This window comes from Python bivittatus, unplaced genomic scaffold (assembly GCF_059951505.1).
Source record: "Python bivittatus isolate LINGU-HERP-01145 unplaced genomic scaffold, Pbiv_v1 ctg000850_np1212, whole genome shotgun sequence".
Lineage (NCBI taxonomy): Eukaryota > Metazoa > Chordata > Lepidosauria > Squamata > Pythonidae > Python > Python bivittatus.
The window spans coordinates 24,258,261-24,284,849 of NW_028277112.1; the positions used below are offsets into that span (position 1 = coordinate 24,258,261).

General features: G+C 36.1%; 1 protein-coding gene across 4 annotated transcripts in view; it reads left to right on the forward strand.

Moving 5' to 3' along the window:
• The window catches only part of DMXL1 (Dmx like 1), a 122,792-nt gene that overhangs the window by 41,980 nt on the left and 54,223 nt on the right, over positions 1 to 26,589 (forward strand). For all 4 annotated transcript variants that reach the window (XR_015793851.1, XM_088130240.1, XM_088130238.1 and 1 more), the window contains exons 11-23: positions 6,643 to 6,896; positions 6,999 to 7,653; positions 7,915 to 8,036; positions 10,153 to 10,242; positions 10,489 to 10,591; positions 13,402 to 13,518; positions 15,844 to 16,065; positions 16,380 to 18,011; positions 18,995 to 19,105; positions 19,900 to 20,069; positions 21,268 to 21,365; positions 25,052 to 25,217; positions 26,037 to 26,289. Coding sequence is in view for 3 of the 4 variants with exons in the window: in XM_088130240.1 (XP_087986366.1) it covers positions 6,643 to 6,896; positions 6,999 to 7,653; positions 7,915 to 8,036; positions 10,153 to 10,242; positions 10,489 to 10,591; positions 13,402 to 13,518; positions 15,844 to 16,065; positions 16,380 to 18,011; positions 18,995 to 19,105; positions 19,900 to 20,069; positions 21,268 to 21,365; positions 25,052 to 25,217; positions 26,037 to 26,289 (3,993 nt within the window). In the remaining variant the exon portion in view is untranslated. The remainder of the gene's footprint in view (positions 1 to 6,642; positions 6,897 to 6,998; positions 7,654 to 7,914; positions 8,037 to 10,152; positions 10,243 to 10,488; positions 10,592 to 13,401; positions 13,519 to 15,843; positions 16,066 to 16,379; positions 18,012 to 18,994; positions 19,106 to 19,899; positions 20,070 to 21,267; positions 21,366 to 25,051; positions 25,218 to 26,036; positions 26,290 to 26,589) is intronic.

Sequence of the window (26,589 nt, forward strand, 5' to 3'; positions counted from 1 at the left end):
TGCATTACACCATCTCACTCTCCTTGGACTCTTAATCTTTTTTGGTTTGTTTGCTTCTCTCCTGACTTGTTTTTCTTATCACAGTAAAACTGTGTATCGATTCCATTTGAGTATCAAATGCTGTTTATTAGTGATATTCTGTGATAAAATTATGAAATGTAGTCAGATTTTACTTTAAATTATTTCAATTGCAAATTGGAATTTGTAGTCCCACTCTTGCAAATCACAAATATATCAGATCAGTAGATGGCTTGACAATCACTTTTGCAGGAATCTTGTGATCAAGATGTTTCTAAATGGAAGAGAATTTTTTTGTCACTTTCAGAATTTAATATAAAGAAAATGGCAAATGATCAATGTAATTGTATTATTATTTATATTATTTTGATAACACTTTCTTGTGTTCTATAATCTGGGATCATTCCAAGATAAAGAACATAATTCTTCTGATGTAGTGTTGATTGGTGCTTATATACTGCTAACAAACTGATATAATGCCTTCTGAACAGTATATGGCAACAAAGCTTGAAGAGCCCATAGAATTTATAATTTAAAATTTAAAATGTATAATTTTGTTATACATATTATATATTATATTATTATATATTATATATATATATATATATACTCACACACACACACACTATATATATATATTAAATATATGTTTTAAATTTTTTAATTTAGAATTTCAAATGTAGCTTTGGCTGGTGAATTTTTTGATTCTTACTAGTTAAACTAGAGTCTTTTATGTATATATTGGGTACACAATGGATACAGTCCTCACTTCTTTTACTGGAGCTTGTTTAAACTTACCCATAGAATATTGAATTGATCCATGTACACATGGCTATTTTAGAATATGGGAATCTTTCCCGTGTCTTACATTGAATCTCAGGACCTAGGCAATGTAAACTTTGTTTGTTTGTTTGTTTATAGAACTTATATGACTGCTTGTCTCGTATAATGATCCTAGGCAGCTTACAACAATCAATAAGAACAAAACCACCCTTTCCACTTGGCACAGGCCAAACAGCCTCCAAACTCAAACCCCATCCTAGCCCAACGCTTGGGGGAAGAGCCAGGTCTTCACAGCCTCCCAAAAGGCTAAAGAGTAGGGATCCCTTGGATGTCAGGTGGAAGGCTATTCCAAAGGGCTGGGGCAGCTACTGAGAAGGCATGCCTCCAAGGTCCCATCAAGGGACAACATTTAATGGTAGGGACCTGGAGCATACCCACAAATAACCTGGCCCTGTGCCATGTAGAGCTTTAAAAGTGATAACAAAATTACTGTAAATAAATACATAATCCAGCATAGTAGAATCTTTATTAATGTCACTGATCAGCATTTTATACAGTTTTTGTAAGAGACTACAAAGATGCCTAAATAAAATAAATAAAAAATAAATTTGCTAGATTAATAGAAATAAATAAAATGGTTCAGATTACTAAAAACTATAAATAAAATAAGTAAAATGCTAAAATATTAAATGCTTAAGAAGAGTTGACTAAATTATAGAAGTTCTTCATTTTAGTGAATTTACTAAATTTACTAAACTACTAAGTGAATGAGTGTGTACGTCTATGGAACTTTATTATGGTCAGTGACAAGTGAGATGTAACAGAAAAGTAACAATATAAACAGCATAGGAAATTAGGTATATTTGCAAAGTCCAAAAATTATGAGACTTTTTTCCTGTGTTAAGTAATGGTGGTCGAAAGAAATTTTGTGGCTCTCCTGGAAATATTACGATTCTGGACATATAAATGAGATGGTCCTTAGAACAGGTGAAATTCTTAGCAAGCAGAGTTATGAATAAAGATTCAGTAGAAAGTGAATTCCTATATAGTATGGCTTCTTTGGGCAAACAAATACTAACCTAACAAAAGATTTTGTGAAGTGAAAGGTGACATTTTGAATTATATAGTTATTTCAGGAGGAAAGTGTTAATCATGTACTGTATCTAAATAGTTCCAAAAGCTAAATCTTTCAAGCACTTTGGAGAGTTAAACACACATGGAGTATGCACACACTAATTGTTTTTGTGTTATTATTTTAGGCACGTTATACAGTCAGGTCCAGAAATATTGGGACATCGACACAATTCTAACATCTTTGGCTCTATACACCACCACAATGGATTTGGAATGAAACAAACACAATGTGTGTTAACTGCAGACTGTCAGCTTTAATTTGAGGGTATGTACATCCAACTCAGGTGAACGGTGTAGGAATTACAACAGTTTGCATATGTGCCTCCCACTTGTTAAGGGACCAAAAGTAATGGGACAGAATAATAATCATAAATCAAACTTTCCCTTTTTAATACTTGGTTGCAAATCTGTTGCAGTCAATCACAGCCTGAAGCCTGGAACGCATAGACATCACCAGACGCTGGGTTTCATCCCTGGTGATGCTCTGCCAGGCCTCTACTGCAACTGTCTTCAGTTCCTGCTTGTTCTTGGGGCATTTTCCCTTCACTTTTGTCTTTAGCAAGTGAAATGCATGCTCAATGGGATTCAGGTCAGGTGATTGACTTGCCCATTGCATAACATTCCACTTCTGTCCCTTCAAAAACTCTTTGGTTGCTTTTGCAGTATGCTTTGGGTCATTGTCCATCTGTACTGTGAAGCGCCGTCCAATGAGTTCTGCAGCATTTGGCTGAATGTGAGCAGATAATATTGCCCAAAACACTGCAGAATTCATCCTGCTGCTTTTGTCAGCAGTCACATCATCAATAAATACAAGAGAACCAGTTCAATTGGCAGCCATACATGCCCACGCCATGACACTACCACCACCATGCTTCACTGATGAGGTGGTATGCTTAGGATCATGAGCAGTTCCTTTCCTTCTCCATACTCTTCTCTTCCCATCACTCTGGTACAAGTTGATCTTGGTCTCATCTGTTCATAGGATGTTGTTCCAGAACTGTGAAGGCTTTTTTAGATGTCGTTTGGCAAACTCTAATCTGGCCTTCCTGTTTTTGAGGCTCACCAATGGTTTACATCTTGTGGTGAACCCTCTGTATTCACTCTGGTGAAGTCTTCTTTTGATTGTTGACTTTGACACACATACACCTACCTCCTGGAGAGTGTTCTTGATCTGGCCAACTGTTGTGAAGGGTGTTTTCTTCACCAGGGAACGAATTCTTCGGTCATCCACCACAGTTGTTTTCTGTTGTCTCCCGGGTCTTTTGGTGTTGCTGAGCTCACCGGTGTGTTCCTTCTTTTTGAGAATGTTCCAAACAGTTATTTTGGCCATGCCTAATGTTCTTGCTATCTCTCTGATGGGTTTGTTTTGTTTCTTCAGCCTAATGATGGCTTGCTTCACTGATAGTGACAGCTCTTTGGATCTCATCTTGAGAGTTGACAGCAACAGATTCCAAATGCAAATAGCACACTTGAAATGAACTCTGGGCCTTTTATCTGCACATTGTAATTGGGGTACTGAGGGGATATCACACACCTGGCCATGGAACAGCTGAGAAGCCAATTGTCCCATTACTTTTGGTCCCTTAACAAGTGGGAGGCACATATGCAAACTGTTGTAATTCCTACACCGTTCACCTGAGTTGGATGTACATACCCTCAAATTAAAGCTGACAGTCTGCAGTTAACGCACATTGTGTTTGTTTCATTCCAAATCCATTGTGGTGGTGTATAGAGCCAAAGATGTTAGAATTGTGTCGAAGTCCCAATATTTCTGGACCTGACTGTATTTGTCAATACTCTTGACTTAGATGACGGTCAGATCACATTTTATGACAAATTAATGCAGAACACCATGAAATTCCAAAAGGTTCACATACTTTTTCTTGCAACTGTATATGTGTTCCTATGTTGAGTCCATTTTCTTGGAAACATTTCATTTCAGTAAAATTTTCATTCACAAGCATGTATTAAAAGGTTTATAAAAAGATTTTGTGCAACTAATCCAGAGTTATGGTGGTGCTTAAAGGTTTGTGAACCCTTTTGAATTTTCAACATTTCTGCATAAATACGACCTAAAACATGATCTGTTCTCCACATAAATCCTAAAACTAGATAAAGGGAACCCAGTGAAACAAATGAGTCAAAAACATTTTACGTATTCATTTATTTATTGAGTAAAAGTGAACCAAAGGTATATATTTGTCTGTGGCAAAAGTATGTGAACTTTTGTTTTCAGTAACTGGTGTGCCCCTTTGGGCAGCAATAACTGCAGCTGAACATTTCTGATAACTGTTGATCAGTCCTGCATGTAAGTTTGTAGAAATTTTACCCTTTTCTCCTTATATGTAGCTTCAACTCAGCGATGTTGGTGGGCTTCCTCTCCTGAACTTCCCACTTTAGGTCCTTCTACAACATTTCTGTAGCATTAAGGTCAGGACTTTGACTTGGCCATTCCAAAACATTAACTTTCTTCTGTTTTAACCATTCTTTGGTCATGCGACTTGTATGTTATGGGTCGTTGTCTTGATACATGACCCACTTTCCCTTGAGCTTCAGTTCATGGACAGATACCCTGACATTTGTCTGTACAATTTGCTGGTACAATTCAGAATTCATAGTTGCATCAATTATGGCAAGCCATCCTGGTCCAGAGGCAGCAAAGCAGGCTCATACCATGATACTGCCACCACCATATTTCACATATGGGATAAGGTTCTCTTATTGGAATGCAGTGTTTGCCTTTCACCAAACATCACCCTTTTCATTCAAGCCCAGAAGTTTTATTTTTGCCTCATTCGTCAATTGAACATTCATCCAATAGCCTTCTGAGTTAGCCATGTGATCTTCTGCAAACTGTAGATGGGCAGCAGAGTTCTTTTTGGAGAGTACTGGCTTTCTCCTTGCAACCCTGCCATGCACACCATTGTTCAATGTTCTCCGGATGGTGATCTCATGAACACTGACATTCACCAATGCAAGAGAGGCCTTTAGTCCCTTAGATGTTACCTGGGGGTTCTTTGAGACCTCCCAGAGTATTACCTTCCTTGCTTTTGGTGTGATCTTGGTTGGCTAGCCACTCCTGGGGAGGGTAACAGTGGTCTTCAATTGCCTCCATTTGTACATTATATGCCTGACAGTGGACTGGTGGAGTCCACATTTTTTGATTATAGTTTTGTAACCTTTTCCAGCCTGGTAAGTATCAACAACTGTTTTTTGGAGGTCCTCAGAAGTCTCCTTTGTTTGAGCCATGACACACTTCCATGTACCTGTGTTGTAAAGATCAAACTTTGATAGTGAATACCTAGAATTCTATTCTTTAAATAAGGCAGGACCTCCCACACTCACCTCTGACTATCATCCATTGATTGAAACACCTGACTCTAATTTCCCCTTCAAATGAACTTATAATCCTAGAAGTTCACTTATTTTTGCCACAAACAAATGTGTAGCTTTGGATCATTTTCCTCAAAGAATAAATGAACAAGTATAAAGTTTTTGACTCATTTCTTTAATTGGGTTCTCTTTATCTAGTTTTAGGACTTGTGTGGAGAACAGTTAACCTTTTAGGTCATATTTATGCAGAAATACTGAAAATTCAAAAGGGTTCACAAACTTTAAAGCACCACTGTATTTAGCAAGTCAAGGTAAATGCTACAGATACTTGAGAAATTGTGCTGATCAGCAATTTTTTTGAAAAGATTCTGTTTTTCAGCTCTGTTAGAAATTTTGAGACACTTGGAAAATAGTGGCTACAATCCTGTAACCTTAGTATAAACAACATTAAAAGAATGTTTTCTGGGTAGAAATTTATTATGTTATGTTTTGCTTTGCCTACTGCTCTGATCTCAATTGTATGTTATAAACTGTATGTTATGGCTGCTAATAGTTGTTAGAGAATTTTCACAGATTTTCTACCTTGCTTCTCTTAAAGAAAGGGGTTTCAGTATGGTATATCTCCAAGCTTAGTAAGAAAATAAATGTCTCTTTAAATCTAAACTTAGAAAATGTGAGAATCTGATATAGCCCTGTTTACTCAGTGTGTCTTGATTAGGGTTAGGATGTTATGGAAATGGGAAAAACGTGGTCAGTTGACTGAGCTCTGAGGGAATGAGATTTAGTCCTGAACAGCCCTGCATGTGTTTGGAGTTAAACGAACTCCTCATTTGCCATGCCATCCAGTCCTTTTCCACTCCATTACTGAGTCTAAGTCTGAAATTCTCTAGGCAATCTTTTTTAAGTTTTCACCCTTCATGATCATAATGGGAGTGGAAGAGGCAGAAAGGGATGGGCATGGACACGTCCCAATTTTGTATGCAGGAATGCTGACCTTTGGTCACACTACTAGGAGCACATTTCTTTTCTCTGCTCCAGTTTAAAAATACTTTTAGAAAGCATGATAAATTGGAAAAGTAATGATAGTCTCTCAGCTTGCTTTACACTGGCTAGATGGGCTAAAAAGAAAAACAAACAGCTGAGAGATGACTGTTCATGCCATCCAATCTTGTGTTGTGCCATCTCATGGAAGTAGGTTAGCTTATAGAGAGAGAATAATTCAGTCAGCTATGTCATTCAAATTCATATTTATGGATATAAATGGTGACGTCTTTTGCTAGGATTGTTTCAGAGAAGCCCAGAAAATTTACCCCTAGATTTAAGTATGCTTTTAATATACAGATCTCTTCACAGTGTTTTTTATAATTCTACTAGAAACTGATGACAATAGAGAAGAACAGAGAAGAAATCAAGAACAGAAAGAATTTCCTGGTGAAAAAACAGTTCTAAATTCAAGCTCTGTTCCATTGTCTTCAGCCGTTATTGATCATGAAATTGAAATACAACTAGCTGAATGGAATAAAAATGCAGACATGCTGTTTAGTATTCATCCTGTGGATGGGTCACTGCTGGTATGGCATGTTGATTGGCTAGATGAATACCAGCCAGGCATGTTTCGTCAAGTACAGGTACTATGACTTTACAGGTACTATGTATTAAATAAATGAAATCATTTTGGAAGCTTAATTTGATTCTTAAGCTTTTCTCTCTCCCTTTTAAAATATTTTTAGGTGTCATTTGTTTCAAGGATTCCTGTTGTCTTTCCTACTGGTGATGCAAATTCACTTTGCAGAAGTATAGTGATGTATGCTTGTACGAAAAATGTTGACCTTGCTCTTCAGCAAGGCAAACAAAAACCATCTGGTCTTGGTCGCTCCTGCTCTATGTTAATTTCTTCAGGTCATAGTAAAACACCCAACAATTTAAAACTAAGCATCTTCACCCCAAATGTTATGATGATTTCCAAGCATGCAGATGGATCTCTAAACCAATGGCTAGTCAGCTTTGCAGAGGAATCTGCTTTTTCAAATGTGCTCAGTATTTGCCACAAATCACGATATTGTGGACATCGTTTCCATCTTAATGACTTGGCTTGCCATTCAGTACTTCCATTGCTACTTACAACCTCTCATCACAATGCAGTGAGGATACCAGTTGCTGATAGCACAAAAGAGGCATCTCCAGAGCATCAAAATAAAGGTTCTGCCAGCAAATCTCAGGACCTTACTGCTGTTTACAGTGAACTTATCCTCTGGAGAGTTGATCCAGTTGGCCCACTGTCTTTTTCTGGTGGAGTTTCTGAGCTTGCAAGAATAAATTCCCTTCATGTATCTGCTTTTTCAAATGTGGCATGGTTGCCTTCCCTCATACCTAGTTATTGCTTGGGTAAGTTTTCTTCCTTATAAATAAAATTGGTGTATATAATAGAAAATACACTATGACTATACAACATTTACAGGGGATTCTTGGGGATTTTCACATAATACCTGTCAGCAACTTCTTAAAACTGCCTCTCTGAAGTACCTTTGTTCCTTCAGATATGTACAGCTGCATAGTTTTTATTAAGCTCTTCATATCTGAAAAAAGCACTGGATGAATGTATTGGAACTCTATTTGTTACAGTTATATTTTTCTAATTGCCTCTAGGTGCATACTGTAATTCACCAAGTGCTTGCTTTGTCGCAAGTGATGGACAACATTTGAGACTCTATCAAGCCATAATAGATGCCAAAAAGCTACTCTGTGAACTGTCAAATCCAGGAATTTCTGTAAGTAAAGCCCAACTTTACTTGTAATATGGCCAGGTAAATTCAATTTACTTACCTGTTCATCTAACCAGAAGATTAATTTTGAGTTATGAAAAAAAAAAATCTAATCTCAGGATCATAGAACCTTGGAAGAAACTACTACTTCTTTTTCTTGAGTAGGTTGGTTTAACTAAATGGAGACTTGGAGACTGTTGCATAAATATATTCTGTTTGTCACCTTAACCATACTGTGCTACCACTGAATTATATAATCTGTAGACCACCAATCTTTGAAAGATGTTCACCTTGATCATTTCAGGAATAAGAACATCTGAAGTAAGAAACCAGACTTATTAGAATGCATTAAGTACAAGGAGACATAAATTGCCTATCATCTTAAATTTTTCTTTCCCTGTTCCAGTATTCCATTATTAGCAGGATTAGTATCAGTGATCTGTTTTTAGTATGCATTAAGCATAGATACTCTTGATAAAATAATTTTTAATTGATTTTTTCAGACAATTAGTAACCTTACAATTGCTTAAACTATGTATTAAAGACTGTCAAATATAAACCATTACCAAAAGTAGTGGATTTAATTGCTTTTTCATATTTCCTAAATAATTTGCCATCTTTGCAGACTTTCAAAATTTAGGATCAAGTTAAACATGATACATCATGTCTGACAATTATTTATTTTAATTTTCATTTCCAAATTTCATCAAAAGTGGAAGTTTCATGTAGAGAAGGGAAGGTAACCTGATACCCTTGGTGCCTGCCAGGTTGCTAGTTAACTTGATTGTTTTCTTTTAATTAAAAAAAAAAAAGCTGTTACAAACATCAGCATAATCTTTACTTACAGGAATGTGTATGGGACCCACGTGGGTCTCATTACCATTTTTAAAAATAATATGGTCCATGAGTGACTGGAGCCCAGTACTTTGGAAGTATGCCTACCTACCTCCCAAAAAAACCTCCCTGAAGTTATATTGAATTTTGCAATTTAAGCAGTTTGCCTTCTGTTAAATGGGTGTTCTGTAATTGGTCATAAATAACAGTGGCATCCATTTTGTGAAATCACTATTAGCCTCCAAATATGCTCACCAGCTTAAAAATACTGCCTATCCCCATTGAAGGCTACCTGCTAAAAATCTGCTTTGAAGGTTATTTCCCCACCCACCCCTTTCTCTCTCTCTCTCCCTTTCTTCTTTCTCTTTCTAACTCTGTCTGTTTCTGGGCAAAAGCCATTTGAAGGAGGTAATTTTTATTACAAATTAAAATTTATGGACGTTATTTTATTTAATTTTATTTATTCAGTTTTGTTGCTGCCCGATTTTAAGCAGCTCACAAAAAATAAAAAAGCAACATAAAAACAACAAATAGAGAAGATTGGAAGATCCATGTCAGGTTCAGCCCAAAGAATTCCACAAGACAGTACAGGTCTAGTTCGATAGCTTTTATTAGCTTCCAACCACAAGACAGAATCCTGCCAGACTGAATCTAAACTTCTCAGGCCAGCAAGCAAATACTGCGAATTCCTTAGGGTGGTGCCAGTCTCATCTTCTTAACCTTCCCACGCTCTTGCTGGGGGCTAAGGAAATGCTTATCTCCCCAAGCACGGCCTTCGCCAAACCATTCCATCACAATCCAACACCATCCCTGATGACCTCAGATGCTACTGGAGTTGGGTGGCCAGTAAATTTTAAATAAATAAATAAGTAAATAAATAAATAAATAAATAAATAAATAAATAAGATTTATAGCCTTCTGGCTATATTGAAGTGAAAAAAGAAAAATCAAATGTGATTGGTCCTTGAATTTATAACCTGTGATTTTACTTATTCTACATTTAATTAATTAATTAACTTTTCCTTGGTGTGGAAAATACTTTATGCATTTTGATTCACTTAAGCATTACATACACAAAACAAAACAAGAAGCAAATACACACATCATTAAAATTAGTTTTGTTGCCATAAGGAATTACTAGGCTGTTGGTAGAAAAAGTAGATCCTATGAATATTGTGTGGCTAATTGCATTAAACTAAGAGTCAGTAGATTGAAATGAAGAAATCGGTCAAATTGATGTTATAATTACATGACAATTAATTACTGGAATTTGTTACTAACTCTGCAGAAATACGTTGGCAAATTTTTTAACATCATAAGTCAACAATCTACAGCTAGACCAGGTTGCATTGTAGAACTGAATTCCATTACAGAGCTGGTAAGATTCACCATTATTTTACCTCATTATGCCTTATTTTATCTTCTTCAGTAAAATATTGATGAATAAAAGATAGCTAAAACAATGTTAGCCAAGTATTTATTGTTTTAATATTTTGGATCAGAAACCATTTAACTTGAATCTTTATTTTTACTGTCTGATATCAAATATTTTAACAAAACTTAATATTGCTAGATTGTTGCCACTCTGTTTATTGTATTTAAAATGTATTTGTTTTTAATTTAGCATGGTGAGAAAATGCAGTTACTTCATGTTTTTCAAGAAGATTTCATTTTGAATAATCTTGGGAATAGATTCTCAGAAAACGAGACAATACTACTTGATCCTGGTAAAGCATATACATTTAATAAATCTTAAGTAAAATTTATTGTGTAATAAGCACTTTCGTTTGTAGCATTTTGTTATTAGCCTGGGTTTTATTAACACACAGTTTGTAAAACAGTTAATATATTTTATAATCAGATAGAGACATTTCTGTTCTTTGCTAATATTATATTAATAATTTAGATCCAAATAAGGCTTTTAGTCATACTTGTTCTTTGGCACGGGAAGGTGTTGATAAATACAATTTTATACCTGATTTTAATTGTTTTGTTTCTATTTTTAGATTTTATAACTTGCATTGTAATCTCTCTTCAGCACTGTGGGAACAGAAAGGAAAGATATAAATTTAATAATAATGTAAATAAGCTTTTTCATTTTAAAAAAAAGGTTTAATATCCAAAAGGCATGTCTGTCAAAGATTTCCTCTCTCCTAAGTTCATTTTTATTCTAAGTGCATAGAAAAAGAGTCATGCCCAGTCAAATTTATTATGAAGGAGACTTCAGAAGTTGCTTTTTGTCTACAATCTGAAATGGTACAATCATTTTATCACCTCCTCCTCCTTACTGTGTGCTATACATCAGTCAAAGACAGGAAGAATAAATAGGAACAAGCACCTGATTTTCCTCTGAATATAAAGACTAGCCATGGTTCTTGTTATTTTTTCTGAAACTGGCCAGCAAAGAGATAGCAATACCCTGTACTGTAGGCTGCCACTGACAGTGTTTTTAAAATTGGTCCAGGAGCCACAGCAGCTCCTTTCTCAAATTGCACTGACTTCCCGAGCCCACTGCTGACATTCTCATCCAAATGATAGCTGCCCTTGTGCTCTGAATCATCCCCCCCCCCCCAATGCTACTTGCCTTTAGGAAAGCCACTAAGTCTTGTTTTTTCCCCCCAGGCATTTGGTCCATTTGAGTGGAGTCCCCTTTTGGTTGTTTATATATTGGGTATATAAAATATAAAATCTATTAAATAAATAAATTGGCTAATAATGATGTTTCATGTAAATATTTATATATCCCCAAAGGGGAATAATACTAGGTCAAACATTACATCCCACTACATCTATCCATGTTTATTTGAAAATATGGGCTAAACAAAACATAATGCTCTGTGCATAATTAGAAAATATCAGTTGTTTATTGGTCTTTAGCTGCAATTTTGTTTAATTCTCAAGCAGCAGCAAAATATACAAAGCCATGAATTGTTTTAATTGTGATTTGGAATCTTACAGGCAGGCAAAATAACCATGGTTTGTTCAGCCAATTCATATTTTGTTTTCCTTCCATCTCACTTACCAGTATCTAATTGGTATGCTAAACCAACTTGCAGCACTAAATGAGTTTTTTTACTTTTAGTGCAAGTGTGGTTTTTGTTTGGTGTGGAATGTGTTTTTTGCCTGTGTGTTTCTGAGAAGACTTGTGATGGTCCCTATCTATTCAAGAATTAATTTTTTGACAGGTTTGTGTTTTTGCTTTGCTGTTTAAAAATAATAAACATGAACAAAAAAAATTAAGCAGTCTCACCCACTTTAGGTCTGCCACCTTTTGGAGTACACCTTTGAAATGCTGATGTTATTTCTGAACCAGTTGCACTTCCCTGTTCTACATCACATATAGTTCTAAAAATATTTTGGAAATATGCAAAGAGGTGACATAGATGAAAACTGAATTTTATTCTTCAATTTTTGTCATTACATTCTATATCAGCTATTTCAAAACCCTTAAAGTAGGCCCCACATAGTACATACTACAGTAATATGAACCAGCTGTAAGTAGTGCACATATTAACTTTAGCAAGGCCATTTTTCACTAGATAGGGTTTTTTTTTAATAAACTGGTATAATCTGATGAAAGGCATTCAGTTCCATTGATGCCTTTAGACCGAGTTGTGCTACTCGGTCCAAGAAGATTTTTGAGTTATAAACTAACACTTGGAGAAATGTAGCTCCTTTGAAAACCAATTTGAAACCCCCATCTAGAACAATGAGAACCAGTTTGGTGTAGTGGTTAAGGCATCAGGCTACAAATCAGGAGACCGTGAGTTCTAGTCCTGCCTTAGGCACAAAGCCAGCTGGCTGACCTTGGGCCAGTCACACTCCCTCAGCCCTAGGAAGGAGGCAATAGCAAACCACTTCTGAAAAACCTTGCCAAGAAAACTGCAGGGACTAGTCCAGGCAGTCACCAGGAGTCAAGACTGACTTGAAGACACCCAAAATAAATAAATCTAGAAGAGCAGATTTCCTACCAACAGGATTGAACCACATATGCCCAATCCATTATCTGGCATAAATAATCCAGTAGGCTAACTGAAGGTGTTTTTCTCCCAAGGACATAAACAATTTGGGATGGAACCAAATTAATCTAGCTAGTTCAAAGCTACCTGAAAGCCACAATTTTCTCCAAAATCTTAGTTATAAACAATGGATTAGATAATGGATTTAAACCTACTGGACTCTGCTTTCTTAACATAGAGAGTTAACTTAGAGAGTTAATGTCTCTCTTTAACAGAGACATTAATAACCTCCAAAGTAAATACTGTATAATTCAGCCATGACCAATATAAGCATGATTCCAAAGGCAGCTGTAAGACTTCAGCCTCTGAACAGCTTATCTGTGTCTTCAAAAGATACACACTGAACATTACCTTAATGATCTGACCTGAATGTTTTTGATAGCATGTGAGTAAACATGTAAAGGTTTGATATTTCACATATTTAAACTTAGCTAAAGCATATACAAAAGAGTAACAGTAAGCAGGTGAAGAAGGTCTTTATTGCTGTGTTGTACTGAAAACTTTTTTTTTTTTTGCAGGATATCAGAAAAATGGGTTTTCTGAAAAATTCTATTTAATTGTAATTGAATATACTCAAAACTGCTCACTGTTACATATGTGGAAATTACATTTGAAATCCATACCAGTCTCAGTGGGTATGTTCTAAATATTTGTAAAATATATGTAAGAAGTTATACAGTATGCATACTTTCTGAATAATGTATTCATTTGATAATTGCAGGATAAATTAAGTATTTATTATTGAACTTCTCAGTTCTGTGTTGTACAGGCTGTGCATTCTTTTTGAAATACACGTAAGTATGGGTTTTAGCTGCTCTTTGTCATTGTCTCATAATCTTTTCCTGAAGGCAAAGGCAAATTATTAACAAAATAAAATGTTTCAAAACTCTTTTCTGTCTAAGATTGAATAGACAACGTGTACACTATCCTTTTGGTGGTGCTACTAATTCATAGGAATTAGGAATAAGAATAATATTACAAGCACATAGAATTCCAAAAGTGCCAATCAAACTTCCAAGTAAAGAATTAGGTAGTAAGTTCACTTTGTCATTGCATTCAGGATTATTCTGCTTGAACCTAAATATTAGTGAAAGACATTATGTAGGTATAATGAGCTAAGTTTACTGACAAGAAGTTTAATGTTTGTAGTTGTAGTTCAAGAGCTGGTAAAACAGCTCTATAGAGACACTAGATTGAGTCCATAAGACCAACAGCAAGAAACAGCATTGGTCATAATTTTGGATGATCTCTGGTGTGGGCAGGATGGAGGTTGTGCATCCATCCTTGCCCTACTTGACCTCTCGGCGGCTTTCAATACCATGAATCATGGTATCCTTCTGGATTGGCTCAGGGGACTAGGAGTGGGTGGCATGGTGCTAGGCTGGTTTGCCTCTTTTCTCCAGGGTCAATTCCAGTCAGTGATAACTGAGGAGGAGAGGTCCCGCCCTCAGCCCCTACTGTGTGGGGTGCTGCAGGATTTGGGGCTCTCCCCTCTCCTATTTAATATCTACACGAGACTGCTGGACAAGCTCATCCGTCTGCACGGGGTGAGGTAGCATCAGTATGCCGATGATACCCAACTATACATCTCTGCCCCTGGCAAATTAAGTGATGCTGTGGATACTTTATCCTGGTGTGTGGGTCTAGTTGGGGAACAACTAGACCCCCACTGGCTGTGAGGGTCTAGTTGGGGAACAACAGGCTTCAACTGAACCATAGCAAGACTGAGTGACTTTGGGTTTGGGGTCCTGCCAGTTCTGGGACTATACCATCTTTGGTGCTGGATGGGGTGGCACTGCCTTGGACAGACCTGGTGCACAATTTGGGGGTCCTCCTAGACACACAACTCCTGCTTGTGGCTAGGAGGGCCTTCGCACAGCTTTGTGTTGTGCTCCAATTGTGACCTTTCCTGGATTGGGAGGCTCTGCTCACAGTCAGTCATGCCCTAGTCACCTCCAGATTGGACTACTGTAATGTGCTCTACATGGGGCTGCCCTTGAAGAGTATCCAGAAGCTTCAACTGGTGCAGAATGTGGTGGCACAGGGAGTTATGTGTGCTCCTAGAAGAGCACATACTACACCTCTGCTTCACAAGCTGCATTGGCTGCCAGTTTGCTTCCGGGTCCAATTCAAGGTGCTGGTTTTGACGTTTAAAGCCTTTCATGACATGGGGCTGGGTTATCTGAGGCACCACTTCTCCCTGATCACATCAGCCCACCCCATTAGATCTGGCAGGGAAGGTATGCTATACGTTCCAATAGCCAGGGACTTGCATTTGGTGGGTCCCAGGAGGCAGGCCTTCTCTGCCATGGCTCCCTCCTTGTGGAGCATTCTCACCCCTGCAGTTAGACTCACCCCTTCCCTGCTGTCATTTCAGAAGTCCCTCAAGACCTGATTGTGTCATCAGGCCTGGGGGTCTTTGGGAACCGGAGACATTCTTAGATAGCTCCACTATGATTGATATTCTGCTCTCTCTATGGGGTTTGTATATTTTAAACTTTAAAATTTTTAAACTTTTTGATGATGTTGTATTTTAATAATCACTTTTTTATCTTTTATAATTATTTTTTTCTATTTGTTATTTTATTTAATTGTTGTACCCTACCCAGAGTCGCTTTGTGTGAGATGGGTGGCTATATAAATGTGATATATAAATAAATAAAATGAATATTGTGCTGGATGCAAAAGGAGTCATGCTAAAAGAGATGTCATGGTCCAGATAAAGGTCAATACATCCTTAAAAATATTTTGCATGTGAGATGCAGGGCAGGCCAATATGAATATTTTCTCTAGCAACTGGCTCAGCCTTTGATACTACTGGTTTCTAGTAGCTTGTTGTAGGAAAACAAATATTTTGGTATAAATACAGAATTGAGTTAATATTGTAATTTCAGAATATCTTGAAATTCCATAGAACTGATTTTATAGTACTTCTAAATAAAATATCCCAATTTTTGTAGATGAAAAAGTAATTCCTAAGGCATCTGAAACAGTATCACAAGAAGAGCTTTATTCTTCTCCGGACAAAGAAAAGCTTCACAGTTCATTTACAAAGAATTATAAAGTCTGCAGAGATAATCTTCAGAGTACCAGCCAGCTAGCTCTTTCTTCAGAAATTGTCTATAGTCAAGAACTGAATTTACCAGAAGGAGTGGAGATAGTAAGCATTAAACCATCAGCAGGTTTGTAAATTAAAAAAAAAAAAAATAGGGTAGGAGGAAATTGTGTGTTAACTAACTTTCATGTCAGCTTTTCTTCAGTGTTTTCATTACATCTTAATGATAACTTGAAATTCTAATATTTAAGAAAGAAAATTAATATAAAAACAGCTACTGAAACTACTTTATGCCATGTACTACAGTAAACTGTTGGATTTATTAACTGCAGAGCAATAAACTTTGCTCTTCTTAAATTCTGAAAAATTTGCTTGAAAAATCTCATGTTGAACTTATTTTTTCTGGTTAATATCCTAAGGATTTTTGTTTCTTAATCTTAGGTCATTTAAGTTCTTCTTCAATTTATCCAGTCTGCCAAGCTCCTTATCTTCTTGCAACACTTTGCTCAGATGGGAAAGTTAGATTTTGGAAGTGTAGAGTGGCACTGGAAACAGATGTATTACCCAAATCAGAGAGTACTAAGAACAGTGGTATGTATGTATGGGAAGAATGGCCATTGCTTATTGAAGATGGACATCTTAGTAGCAGTGCCCTTGAAGTGCCTGGTTTACCTCTTGAAATTAGCTGTGCTCATACAAATCGTTTAGCTGTGGCATACAAGCGAACACCACCCCAAAACAGTCATTCTCAAGATTTTTTGGTGAATGTTGGCATTTTTGAATGTGAATCTACAGGAGGCTCTTGTTGGAACTTGGAACAAACACTTCATTTAGATGAACTAAACCTAACATTGGATTCTCTGAGTGCCAATAGTAGTTCAATAGCAGAAGGAAATAAGAACTTAACACCCAGAACAAAGCATTTGGTTCACTTAGACTGGATGTCTAGGGAAGATGGCTCTCATATATTAACAGTAGGCATCGGTTCAAAGCTTTATATGTTTGGTCAGTTGGCTGGGAAAATACAGGAACAAAGTGCTAAGGAAATGCTTGTACTGCCAGTATGGGAAAATGCTAAAACTTCTTGTACATCTAGATTTATACTGTTACGATGTGTGGACTTGGTCTCATCAGTGGAAGGATCATCTCCTTTACCAGTTTCTTTGTCTTGGGTTCGTGATGGCATCCTTGTAGTTGGGATGGATTGTGAAATGCATGTTTATTCTCAATGGCAGCCACTTTCAAAGCAAGATCCCATTACTGTAGACTCTTATAGTGGGAGCACACCATCCATAACAAATTTAATTAAACAAAACCAGTCAAAACGAACATTAACCAGATCCATGACTAGCTTTGCTCAAAAACTTGGCGGGAAACGAACTGTATTTGAACTATCACTGGAGATGGAAGATTCTGGCCTCTTTGAAGCAGCTCATTCATTATGTCCTACTTTACCTCAGTATCATCCTGTGCAGCTTTTGGAACTCATGGATCTAGGGAAAGTACGTAGAGCAAAGGCCATTTTATCTCATCTTGTCAAATGCATTGCTGGAGAAGTTATTGCCATAAACGACCCCTACCATGAAAAAAGGTACCGTTCTCTCTCAATCTGTGCTAGTGGGAGTAGTACAAGAGACCCTATGACATTTAACAGATGTGTAATAACAGACTATACAGAAATAGATTCTGTTCCACCCCTTCCTTTGTATGCATTGCTTGCTGCTGATGAAGAATGTGCCTATGCTTATACTGAAAAGTCAAATACTCCAAAAAAACTTAACAAATGTATGGCTGATGAAAATTATGAGGATCTATTTCAAAATTCCAGCCTGTATACAGATGAACTGACTACAATTGAAGTAGATGAAGATGACAAAAAGCCAAAAGTTATTGATCTTTCTCAGTATAGCCCAACTTACTTTGGACAAGAGCATGCCCAAGTTCTTTCTCGTCACTTGCTTCACTCTAGCTTACCAGGACTTACCAGGATGGAACAGATGCTGTTGATGGCATTGGCTGATACAATTGCCATTACCAGTACTGATATAGGAGAAAGCAGAGACAGAAGCAAGGGTAAGTTTTATAATGACTAATTCAGTTTTTCTTTTTAACAGTCCTATGTATACTTATTAAATAAATAAATTGCTGTTTATTTAGAAACAAGCTTCTTTAGATTATTGTAACAAATTGCAACACTTTGAAACATTATTAGATGATGCTGTTAATACTCACAGAATACACCAATTAATTATGAAGGGGATTGGCATATATGAAATTTAATGATACAGAATAGACTAAACTTGGTAATTAGAGGTTTGATTTGGGAAATATCCAAGGAAGATTAATGCTATAGTTTATTTAGAAGATAGTAATACGATTCTTCAAGTTCTTTTTCTACCAATTCTCCATAGCTACTTTTTTTTCCTAACATTAGATTTATTACTTCCTGGGAAAGTATTTTACTCTGTGTACCAAATAGAAACAGCTTTTGCTTAAATATTTGAAATTTGAAAATTAGAAAAGGAAAGAACCGGTCTCAGCTACCTCTTTTTCTATATACAGTGGCAAATTTCCTTATATTGCAATAGTTATGGGGCAGTCTTCAGCTTCACAGCAACATTTTCATCTAAATTTGGTAATATTTAACTCAAACATTTAAAAAATAATAAATATTGTAGGGCTTTACTTGTCTGCTATAATCATGTTATTTAATATTGTGTAACATTGTAGAATTATTAACAATTCTTGATTGCTTAAAAGTCCATTTTACTACCTAAATTTGTTATTGGTTCCCTCTACTTTGGAACTGTGCCTAACAGATAAGACTTAAACTTTATCTATCTATCTATCTATCTATCTATCTATCTATCTATCTATCTATCTATCTATCTATCTATCTTGTCCCCGCCTATCTCCCCCCAATGGGGGACTCTGGGCGGCTTACAACATATTAAAACAATAAATAAATATACAGTTAAAATAATGGAAAATATGGCAAATGATCATAGAATGTTGTTTGAAGAATTACATTTTGTAGACTGAATCTTCATTCATAGGAGGAGAAACACTTGATGAATGTGGTTTGAAGTTTCTTTTGGCAGTTCGTCTTCACACTTTTATGACAACTTCTCTACCACCTGCTCACAGAGCCCAGCTATTGCACCAAGGTAATATTTTCTTCACTCTTTGTGTGATACTGATGCAAAATAGCATAACATTTTTGGAATTCATAGGTACAAATAGGTTTGTTTCTGAGGAAATGTGAGGTGGAGGTTTCTGAGGTGGAGAAACTCTGACATAATGCTGATCATGAAGAGAATCACTGAACAATTGAATATTATAGGATACCTAGGCTTTTCTGGGTGTTAACTGTTTTGGCTCTAGGGTGGGATCATCAAAGCTTTGTGAGTATAGGTGTATTTTTAAACAGTTAAGTACAGGGGGAAGGTGTTGGTTTTTGTTTTATTTTTGGCATACAGGATTAACTAATAAATATTTTGTCTTTTACAACTTTTTAAGTATAGCTATTTATTTGCAAGTTGTTAGTTGTTCATGCAAATTATAATACAGGTAGTCCCCAGTTTAAGAATGAGTTCTGTTCCCAAGGTCTGTCCTTAAGTCATATTTGTAGGTAAGCTGAAACAGTTAGTTGTATAATACTGTATAAGTAGTACTGTGTAATGAACTCGAACCATTGTGTTTTTAACTTGAATCATTGTATATTTAATTCAAATTTTACTACAGTAGGCTCTGTTTTTAACTATGGGTGGTGCATAAACCAGGCTTTCTTAACTTGGGGACTACCTGTAACTAATATGACGCATGTTACTTCATGTCACCAAATTTTTAAAAAATATTTAAGTATCAGAAAAAAAATCACTAAACCTTTTCAAGTTAATATAATTACCAATAATCAAGTAAATTGAATAATTATAAAGCTAATCATTTGTGATTATTTCAGGTTTGTCTTCAAGTCATTTTGCCTGGGCATTTCACTCGATTGCAGAAGAAGAACTTCTAAACATGCTTCCTGCAATCCAAAAAGGTGATCCAACATGGTCAGAACTTAGAGCTATGGGAGTAGGATGGTGGGTTCGAAATACCCATAATTTGCGCAGATGCATTGAGAAGGTAAATACAGTTTATAACAAACTAGCTTGTATCTTGCTATAACTTTCGTTTAGATAATAGAGTGCATGAAATATTTTTCAGAATTTATTTCTGGCTTTATTTTTATAAAGAAGGATGGAGTAAGTAAAACTGTAATTTTTTTTTTTTTAATGGATATACTTTGAAGAGAGGCCAGTGAACAACCAGATGTACTAAAGAGGGCTTAATCTCTTAAAATGAAAGTCTCTTCTATATTTACTTAACTACTGATTTGCCCAGCCAGTAATTTTGTAAAGTAAAAGTAAAGTCTCCTTTGAGTTGAGCTTGATTCCTGGTGACTACATGGACATAGACATATAGTTTCCTTGACAACAGTACAGAAAAAAATTATATTGTTCCAGAATTCCAGTCTGCATTCCCAGATGATTTCCTATACAAGTAAGAACAAGGTCTCACCTGCTTACAATCAAACCCAAACAAGGTGGGCCAAGTAGTGCCACCGCTGAGATTTCTTAGGAGAATATCCTACCTAGACAGTTGAAAGACAGATGTCATCTTTTAAATAGCCCATTGTCTTTAACCTATATGCATATGGTTTCTGCAATGTTTACATTGCTTTTTTTTTTTTCAGCAGCAGCAGAAATATTAATTGGATTTATTTTTGTAAGCTATTCAACTATTCCTAGACTCCTTCAGGTCAATTGGTGCTCCCAGTGACCAGATTGTGGGGTCCTCAGCAATTTAAGTACAAGATGAAAATTATAACTCTGTGACGTGATGATAGTTTTCAAAATTACCAGGCATGAATGCAGATAGAGTAAGCTTTTATTTTTCTCATGTTTATAGGTCCCCTTTATTTAAGCATTAGCAGAGTAGCTAAGAACTATCAGGAATTGCATTCAAAGGAGTGCCTGAGATTCCATGCAGGCAGTTGAGCAAGGAGGTGAAAAAGGGAGAACGTGCTCTCTAATTCTGTGCTAAGCTTGAAATTTAAGTGGGTGGCTAGAAGGTAAATCTCTTAGTCCATATACAAGATAAAATTATACTTCTTATAATGATCTATGGTTTTTGCTATTAAAGTAAAATCATGTATGATTTATAAGCAGTACTGGCTTGGCTTTCTCTGTCTATTAGACAAATTATTTCCAGTAATTTTTCTGGATGTAACTATGGCAATGCATTACATTTGTAACGACCAAATTTACTGTTATCCTTTCAGGTCGCTAAAGCAGCTTTTCAAAGAAACAATGACCCTCTAGATGCAGCCATTTTCTATCTTGCAATGAAAAAGAAGGCTGTAATTTGGGGATTATACAGGTATAATTTTGTTACAGAATTTAATTCAGTATACATTACAAGTAATTCTCTTGCATTTCTACTGCTTGATAGAATTTCTGAAGCTTCTATCATTTAAAATAACTGCTCAGTACTGTTGCTGTAAAGTTATTTAGTACAGCTGAGCTAACTTCAGTGCAAGAATTGGGAAATTTAGGAGCTTGACAATTTCTGGAGGTATTCCAGTACTACATAAAGGACATTTAGGAGCAATCCACCTATCCACAAATTCACTCTCTCTCCTTCATATGTATGCACATGTTTTTTCTATTAATTTGATTATAGCCATGTCAGAAATAGGATGGGTTACTCTAGTTTAATTAAGCATTGTAATTTGCAAACCATATCTTTGATCATCTCTTTCCAGGGCTCTCTACAACATATGAGGGTTGAATGAAAAGTAATGTCTCCATGTCTATAACTTAGTTAAATAGTTAATTTTAGTAAACAGGAAAATAATCCTTGAAATGAGCTCTTTTGTTACATGTGTTTACTTCTCCACATAAACACCACTGTTTACTACATACTTCTTCCAACAGTGGACAAACTTCTTAACAGCTGTCAGAAAAAAACTCCAACTGCTTAAACTATCTCTTTAAGCAGCTCCTCTCAGTCCTTTCTACATGTTTCCCCTCTGTCACTTTGAAACAACAGTGAACAAAGTTCAGAAGCACAGGGTGGAAATTTAGCTGCAATATGACACTGCAAGGCCACACACCTCATGAGCTACCCATGAGGCAGTTGCAAAGTTGAATTTCACCCTCTTAACCCACTAGATAGTCCAGGCTTGATGCCATGCAAGTTGCACATTTCCCAAAATTGAAGGCATACTTTGTGGGCAACTGTTTGACACAAATGAAGAAATGGAAAAACTGTCAGGACTTGATTGAAGAGACACAGTGTGATGATTTAAGCAGCTTTTCCATTGTTGGCAGAAGTGAGTAGGGAATGGTAGTGATTATGTGAGGAAGTAAATAGAGGTAACCAAAGAGCTCATTTCAAGGACTATTTTCTTGCTTTATTAAAATATCCCTATTTAAACTATAGTTATGAAGATGGAGACATTATTTTCATGCAACCCTCTTATTTTTTTTTCCAGAAATACAGTTTGTAGCATAGTACAAGAACTGACATAAAAAGGTTACTAATACTGATACTAATGTGACCTCTAGGCTAACTAAGGCCAATTCTATATCTATTGTTACATTACAGGAGAGCCTTTTTACAAGTACCATGAATACAGTCTCATACTTCAATACAGCTGAATTTTATTAATTCAGTACATATTTGGATTGGGGTTAATATTGTCCCTGTCTTATACTTCAGGACTGTAAATTATAATAAACTGAAACACTTTGTCATTGTATTTTTTACTACCTGTGGTTACATTGATCTTCCCAGTCTGGATACTCTTACAACTTATAGCTTTTCTTTTGGGTTTGTTTATTGCTAGCCTTCACGCTCCACTACCAGTCACAGAACTCGTTATTCTGTTCTTTCCTCCAGTCTAAATTATTTTGTATTTTCCATAGTATTTCAGTGACTATCTGATGGCAGGTAGGATCAAATGAATTGTTCCTCTCTAAAAGGAGGCTACCAGATCTTCCCAAACAACTCGGTTTTACAAAAGTAGGCTTAACTGAACTCCTTAACAGAGTTCAATTAAACTTCTCTGAAGGATGGAATTATTTGCCCTCTGTGTATGCTTAGTGTCAGTGTGGCAGAGCTTAACTAATGATCTGGTATATTTCTATACTTTTACAATTAGAAAGGAATGATATATGCTTTTCTCATTTGACATATTCTATTTGGATGTGAGAATTGCTTGGCAGATGGGAATGGTAGAATTAGGAAGGTTTTTTGAGGGGGGGTAGAGAATTTTAACTATTTTAGCTGAGAATTGATGGACACCAATTTTGCTGAAGCCTGGAAATTGAATCATAGAATATAAGGATTGAACAAGACCTTGCAGATCATCTAATCCAATCCCCTGCCTAGTGCAAGAATCCAGTCATCCCCCGACTCTCTCTCTATATTGTCCTATTTGTGTGTGTGTCTGTGTGTTTGTAGGACAAATGCTAGAACATTTTTTGTTCTACTTATCAGCGGAAATAGGAACTAATCTTTTGCTTTGGTGGACAAATATTTTGTGACCTGTGATGTTTACTGGAAAGGGTGTGTTGGGATAATCAGTGATGAAGCACCAGCTATATGCGGAGTAAGAAAGGGCACTGCAACTTGTGTGGAAGAGGTTGCTCCTCAGTGAACAGTTACAATTCTATTCACACTTCCTGATTTAAAAAAGACTCTATATTTTCAATTCAGTCCTGAAGCAATTTGTGAAAATTATGAACTCAATCATATTACAACTTTTGAGCACACATCTTTTCAGCATTGTGTAAGAAGAAGTGAACAGCAAGTACAACACTCTGTTTTTCTGCATGGAAGTGCAGTGGTTGCTGAGAGGCAGCTCCTCATAAAAGTTTTTGAATTGAGGATTAATTGATGACAGCAGTGAGGCTGGTAAACTCATTCTCTGTGCTCAAGTAATACATCTCAATAATACAATCAGTGCTCTGATTAGCTAACTTTCCCCTTCAGAATCAAAGTATCACAATGTTTAGTGTGAAAAACTAAATTTCAGTTTTTGCAGGTATAAATATTTGTATGCCCCTGATTACCAACAAGAATTTGACTCTTTCCCTACTCTTAGTGTTTTTCTCCATTCTTCAAAGGAAAAAATCAACAGTGTGTTAATAAGAACATTTGAAAGTCACATCTGGATGCTGCAACAGAACATTAAAGAATGCTTAAGGAACAAATCAGGAATCCAGTCACAGCTGTCTCTCAATTTGAATCCTTCAACTGAATTTTTGTTGAATCTCATGTTGAATTTCTGAGTTAGTGTGCTCTCTATCAACACAGCTGCCAAATACTTGCAGCTGTTTCCAGTGATCTACAATTGCTAGTTTGGATTTTCAAATCTAGTGGAAATAAAGAATAATAAAAGGAAGCAACCACAGATTTAGAACCTGAAGTAAAGCACAAGCTGTCTGCTATCAAGCCAGATATTAGTCATCTGGTACAAAAACAGAAACAGCATGATCCTTCTCACTGATATGAAAGACTTAGAGATTTCTGTTGAGGAACTCTCTTGTTGTTATATGGTATGGGGTGTATAAAATAATTCAAGTGATAAATACTTATATTTGGATTAAAAATTTTGATACAAAATTTAGTTTAAAAGAATGTTATAAATGAAGGGAATGGATAGACATAAACAAATGTGAATTCTTATGCTCTTAAAGACCAGAATATAGGGGTCTTTGTTTAACTGGGCAATCCTCCCAGCTTCAGAATCTTTATCTAGTAGTCTGTAACTGCAGAATGTTTGAGAAATATTATTTATATGTCTTATCTCAATATCTTCTGATGGTTTATTTTTGCAATGGCATTTCATCTATTTTTATTGGATCATAAGCACTAGTACCTGAGTTAAATGTTGATTATTTCTAATTGTGTATGTAGAATTCTAGCAGCAATTTGATTATATAAAATATGCTGTTTGATCTGAGTAGCATCTGTTTCTTTGCTTGATAAACATAAATCATTCAGTTTGTTCTATACATTGTGACTTAAAAGATATAAATGATTAATTACATTGACAGGTCTTTAAAAGATGCTAAAATGACACAGTTCTTTGGAAACAATTTTACTGAAGACAGATGGCGTAAAGCAGCACTGAAGAATGCTTTTTCGTTGCTAGGCAAGCAGCGTTTTGAACATTCTACAGCATTTTTCTTATTGGCTGGTCACTTAAAAGATGCAGTTGAGGTAACTAATATGTTTTCTTCAGGCAATTGAAAGAGTTTACAGTGCATTTATTAATATATTTACACATACTTAATGCTTTAATAGTACAAGCAGGATTTGAATGTTATGGCTGAAGTCTAGTGATATACAGTTCTCTGGCTACAAGGGCAGCTATATGCTTAGCATCGTCTAAATATGGTTCTGTCAGACCATGAATAGAAATGTGGTAATATACTTAAATTGATTGAAAATAGGAGTAGCCTTTTCCAATATCCATAAAAAACAAAAGGAGTTAAAAGTACATAGCATGCTAAACTATGGTTTAATGCAGAATGCAGAAATTTCCAGCCTGTGAACACTCTGAGTATAACCATGGTGCCTTCAGATCAAGCCTGGGCCATTCTCCTTAAGTCAGGCCCATTTACTCTTCCGGTTGCTGTATATGAAAAAGAACATAATAAAGCTGGGAAAAGTACATAAGAGGGCAACCAAAATGATATAGGGGATCTGAATGTTTTCCCTATGATAAAAGACTAGAATATTTGGCACTCTAGTTTGGATAAAAAGGGGTGGGATAAATTCATGAAGGACAAGTCTATCAAAGGCTACTAGCCTTGAGGATGCAATGTTATCTCTAGATTGGGAGCATCATACCCCAAATACCAGTTGCAAAGGAGCAACAGCAGGAGATGGTTAAGTCTCCATATCATCCTTATAAACACTCCAGAGGCATCTGGATAGCCACTGTAAGAAACATAAGGCTGGATTAAATGAGCATTGCTTTTCTTATTTCTGACTGGATCCTTTTATAAAAAACACTCCTTTGTTCATTTCAATTAGGTCTGCCTAGAGAAATTAAATGACATTCAACTGGCTCTTGTAATTGCAAGACTCTATGAACCAGAATTTGAAATATCTGGTACTTACAAATCAATTCTTCAGAAGAGAATTCTGGGAAGTAAGCCTCATTTCACTGAAAGTCCATCAAAACCACATTTTGATCCTTTTCTCCGAAGTATGGCTTATTGGATTTTAGAAGAGTATAGTCATGCTCTTGATACTCTTTTAAACCATCCCATTTTGAATGAGGAAGGTAAGCTGGGACAGTTTAGATTTACCTTTGGAATGAGTGCATGTTATATTTAACCTTAAAACGGTAAACAAACTCATCTAGTATTCTGCATATTGTCCTGGGTGGTTCCCATGTAAGGCTGAAGAACTGTGGCCTCCAAACTAACAGTGATTTTGAAATGATTAAAAATCATCTAAACATAGCACATTACTAGAAGTACAAACCATTAGAGGTGCTGATTTCTCTTGTTGGCTGAAATTTGTTTTTACTATGTCACAGTGCTATCCAGAGCACCATCTTGAAGCTTTCTATGATTATTAC